The 3,862-nt window shown below is 36.6% G+C and overlaps 1 protein-coding gene across 1 annotated transcript; it reads left to right on the forward strand.

Moving 5' to 3' along the window:
- The first annotated feature begins 1,779 nt into the window (after positions 1 to 1,779).
- Positions 1,780 to 2,832, forward strand: LOC131847116 (histone-lysine N-methyltransferase SETMAR-like). The gene has a single exon (XM_059196581.1). The coding sequence runs from the start codon at positions 1,780 to 1,782 to the stop codon at positions 2,830 to 2,832; it is 1,053 nt and encodes a 350-aa protein (XP_059052564.1).
- Positions 2,833 to 3,862: the final 1,030 nt, after the last annotated feature.

The raw sequence follows: 3,862 nt of genomic DNA on the forward strand, positions 1-3,862 counted from the left end.
AATTGACAGGACCATAAAGCATAGAATTAACGCAGGATGGATGAAGTGGCGGCAGGTTACGGTAACGACGTGTGACTCGCGTGTTCCCCTTAAGCTTAAGGGGAAAATTTACAAGACCATGATCCGGCCTGCTGTCTTGTATGGATCAGAGTGCTGGTCCGTAAAGGCGACGGATGAAAGACGACTGCATGCAACTGAAATGAGAATGTTGAGGTGGATGTGTGGTGTGACAAGAATGGATAAGATAAAGAATGAATACATTAGAGGAAGTATGAAAGTGGCACCGGTGTCAGAGAGGTTGAAGAGTCTATCATGGTATGGACATGTAATGCGTAGGAACGAGGATAATATTTAAAAAAGATGTTACAAATGAATGTGGATGGTTATAAGGGCAGAGGAAGGCCGAAAAAGAGATGGATGGACTGTGTGAAAGATGATATGGTAAGAAAGGAAGTAAATAACGCGATGACTGCGAACAGGGATGAATGGAAGAGAAAAACATATTACGCCGACCCCAAATAAATGGGATAAGGAAGAAGCAGATGATGACAACTTATTAAAATTGCTTACACATTAGGTACATGAATTCTTCACATTTAAAAAATTTCGAATATACTACAAGTTATATCCATTTATAAATATTATCACCACTACATACTTAATTAGTTTCATGGACCGAATATTTTTTATTTGACACTGCAGATTTCGATCTATCTCACTCCAAACTCATAAATGCAGATAGCAGACTCGTCCATTTGTTTCTACAGTTTGTGACATCATAGCTTCCATGAATATAGACTCATTTTAATGTCTTATTTATATATTTGAAATATAACGTGATAAAAACCATTACAAAGAATCATTATTATGATTTCCTGAATTTCTGCCTGTATAATTTATGAAAATAATATATTTAGGTGTCTGAAGACTATCAACACATTTTCAAGATGGTGAAAGAATTTTTCAATTTTTTGTATAGTTTTTTTCTTAATTGTACTTGTATACTGAGTAATTATATTTTCTTACAGATTCCACAATCTTAGTACGCGATTGTGCCAGTACCTGTGACGACTCTACCCTTTCTGGATTCGAACCAAAATATAAATCGTGCTCAATTTGCCAATCTGATCTCTGTAACGAAACGAATAGAGCTTTCACCATTTATAATCACAGCACGATTATAAGTCTATTAGTAATATTTTTTATAAAAAGTACAATATGAGGCCACTTCAAAAACCAATTCAGAAATTTATATTACATTATTGGCATTAAATAAAAATAAAATATATCTGTCTATCTATAATTTATAAGATGTTAAATTGGGTTCGGTTTGAGTTTTTTATTGACCCGACCTTACTCAGTGCAAACGACAAGGGAAACATAGCTTTTATACACATTTTTAGTTCCTATTTCCTGGGCACAATAGCTCCGAGCCGGAAACGAAGACACTTCTTTACTTTGTAGTTTGATTCGCTTCGTATTTTCAATAAAAAGTGATATCAAAGAAAGGTTTCCCACTAAATATTTACCTTATTTTCTCGAAGAAACTGAAATGATACTGTTGTAGTTTGACATGTAGATTGTAAGAAAGATTGGTTACCTAGGCTGCCTTTTAAGTCTTGTCGTTTGCCAACCTCCCGCGTTTATTAAAAAAAAAAAAAAAAGCATATGGCATTTACATCTTTTTGAATTTAGAATTCGAAAACAAAAGAATGTTTTCAGATTGGTCGAATAGTTTTATTGTATCGTCTATTCAAAGGTGACAAGTCAGTTGTAAAAATGGAAATCACTAAGGAAAATTTGCGTGCGATAATTTTTTACAACTATCAAAGGGGATTATCGCGACTTCAGTGCTTTGAGGAAATCACTTCTGTGTTTGCTGATGTAGCACCATGTCGTAGGACTATAGAACGATGGTATATAGAATTTCAACGTGGGCACTCTAGCCTCAGTGACAAGCCACGTGAAGGTCGTCCAAAAACCGCCATGACGCAAGAGAATATTGAAGCCGTGCGGCAACTAATCCTCGTAGATCGTCATGTGACATACCGTGAGATAGAGGCATCCGTGGACATTTCAGGGACCACTGTCCAAAAAATCCTGCATGGAGAACTTGGCGTAAGAAAGTTGATCTCTCGTTGGATACCACATTTGCTTAGCGACGACCAAAAAATAGCCCGTGTTAGTTGGTGTCGCAAAACTCTGCAGCGATTCAACCGAGGAGAGTCAAAGCATGTTTATGATATGGTTAGTGGTGACGAGTCTTGGATATATGCTTACGATCCAAATTCTAAGCAGCAGTCAACTGTTTGGGTCTTCCAGGATGAGCCAAAGCCGACCAAAATCATTCGCTCACGGAGCAATAAAAAAAAAATGGTTGCCTCGTTTGTGGCAAAGGGTGGTCATGTCGCCACTACTGTACTTGAAGATTGCAAGACGGTTACCGCTGACTGGTATACCACTGTTTGTTTGCCACAAGTTATCACCGAATTTCGAAAAAACAATTCAAGACGTCGTATGATACTGCACCATGACAATGCAAGTTCGCACACCGCCCGTCAAACAAAGATGTATTTGAGCACCCAAAATGTCGAAATTTTGGATCATCCGCTTTACAGCCCTGACTTAAGCCCTAACGATTTTTTTACGTTCCCCAAAATTAAGAAAAGTCTTCGTGGTCAACGTTTCAGCTCACCCGAAGAAGCTGTTGACGCGTACAAATCGGCCATTTTGACTACCCCAACTTCGGAGTGGAATAAATGTTTTAAAAACTGGTTTGAACGTATGCAAAAGTGTATTAAATGTCGCGGAGAATATTTTGAAAAACAATAAATGGTAGTAATCTATTAGATTCTCTATACTTCTTTCAAACGACACAATTTAAAAGGCAGCCTATTATAATATATAATGTGGTTGTATAAACCATTTGTGGTATGTGATAAGCGATATTATTTGATATTGTCTAATAAACTATTATACTATATATTAAAAGGGTTATAGTATAATAATAAACTATTATACTATAACCCTTTTAATATAAAGCAGGATTAATATTACATATTCATCGGCTTATATTCATTTATTATTAGTTCGAATTGAAAATTACACATAAAACACAGTATAATTACATTTTTTTTTTAATTATTATGGCACATTACGGTACTTACATATATCTATGAAGGTCTTTATGGGACAAGTTAGGGAACGGCACGGTTAAGTTAATATATAAACAAAATAAATTGGCTTAAGATTTAAGTGTGTATGAAAGTGTTTCTACAATCTGTTACGTGGACTTTAATCTATTGTTGCCATAACTCAACCCGAGCTCCGCCGCTATTCCTCTCTCGTTAAGGCTTTCGCATGTTTGGATTAGGACAGCAACAAGCGAGACAATATACGTACCTCGATAGATCGTCATAACGCATGCTAGGGTCTGAGGTAGACTTGTAAAAAATTTGCTACGTTCGAACGTCTGCCTTACCGGGGGGAAAGGAATTTTAGGTTATGTGAACTAATAGCTAATGATGCCCCGTGGTTGCCCTGGAAACCACTGTGATAAATTCACTGTGAATTTATCACAATGGGCTAAATGACCCGACCTCATCTTATCATCCTCTACTGGTCCCCCGAAAACGTGAACTGTTAGCGCAGGCGGATGCACCATTGCATTATCATCCATAAGAAAAACATCATAATCCTCCAAAACAGCAACGCACAAATGGACATGTGTATGGAAAAAACACATGGATGGAAAAAACACACTTACCATTAAGTGGAACGACAACTTGTTTGCCATTTTATTGACATACAAAATCGCCTCTCATTCTCTTTTTTTTTAATAAATTTAGACAACGATAAACTA

Source organism: Achroia grisella, unplaced genomic scaffold (assembly GCF_030625045.1).
Source record: "Achroia grisella isolate CSIRO2021 unplaced genomic scaffold, CSIRO_AGI_Agris_v1 utg516, whole genome shotgun sequence".
In the NCBI taxonomy this organism is placed as follows: domain Eukaryota; kingdom Metazoa; phylum Arthropoda; class Insecta; order Lepidoptera; family Pyralidae; genus Achroia; species Achroia grisella.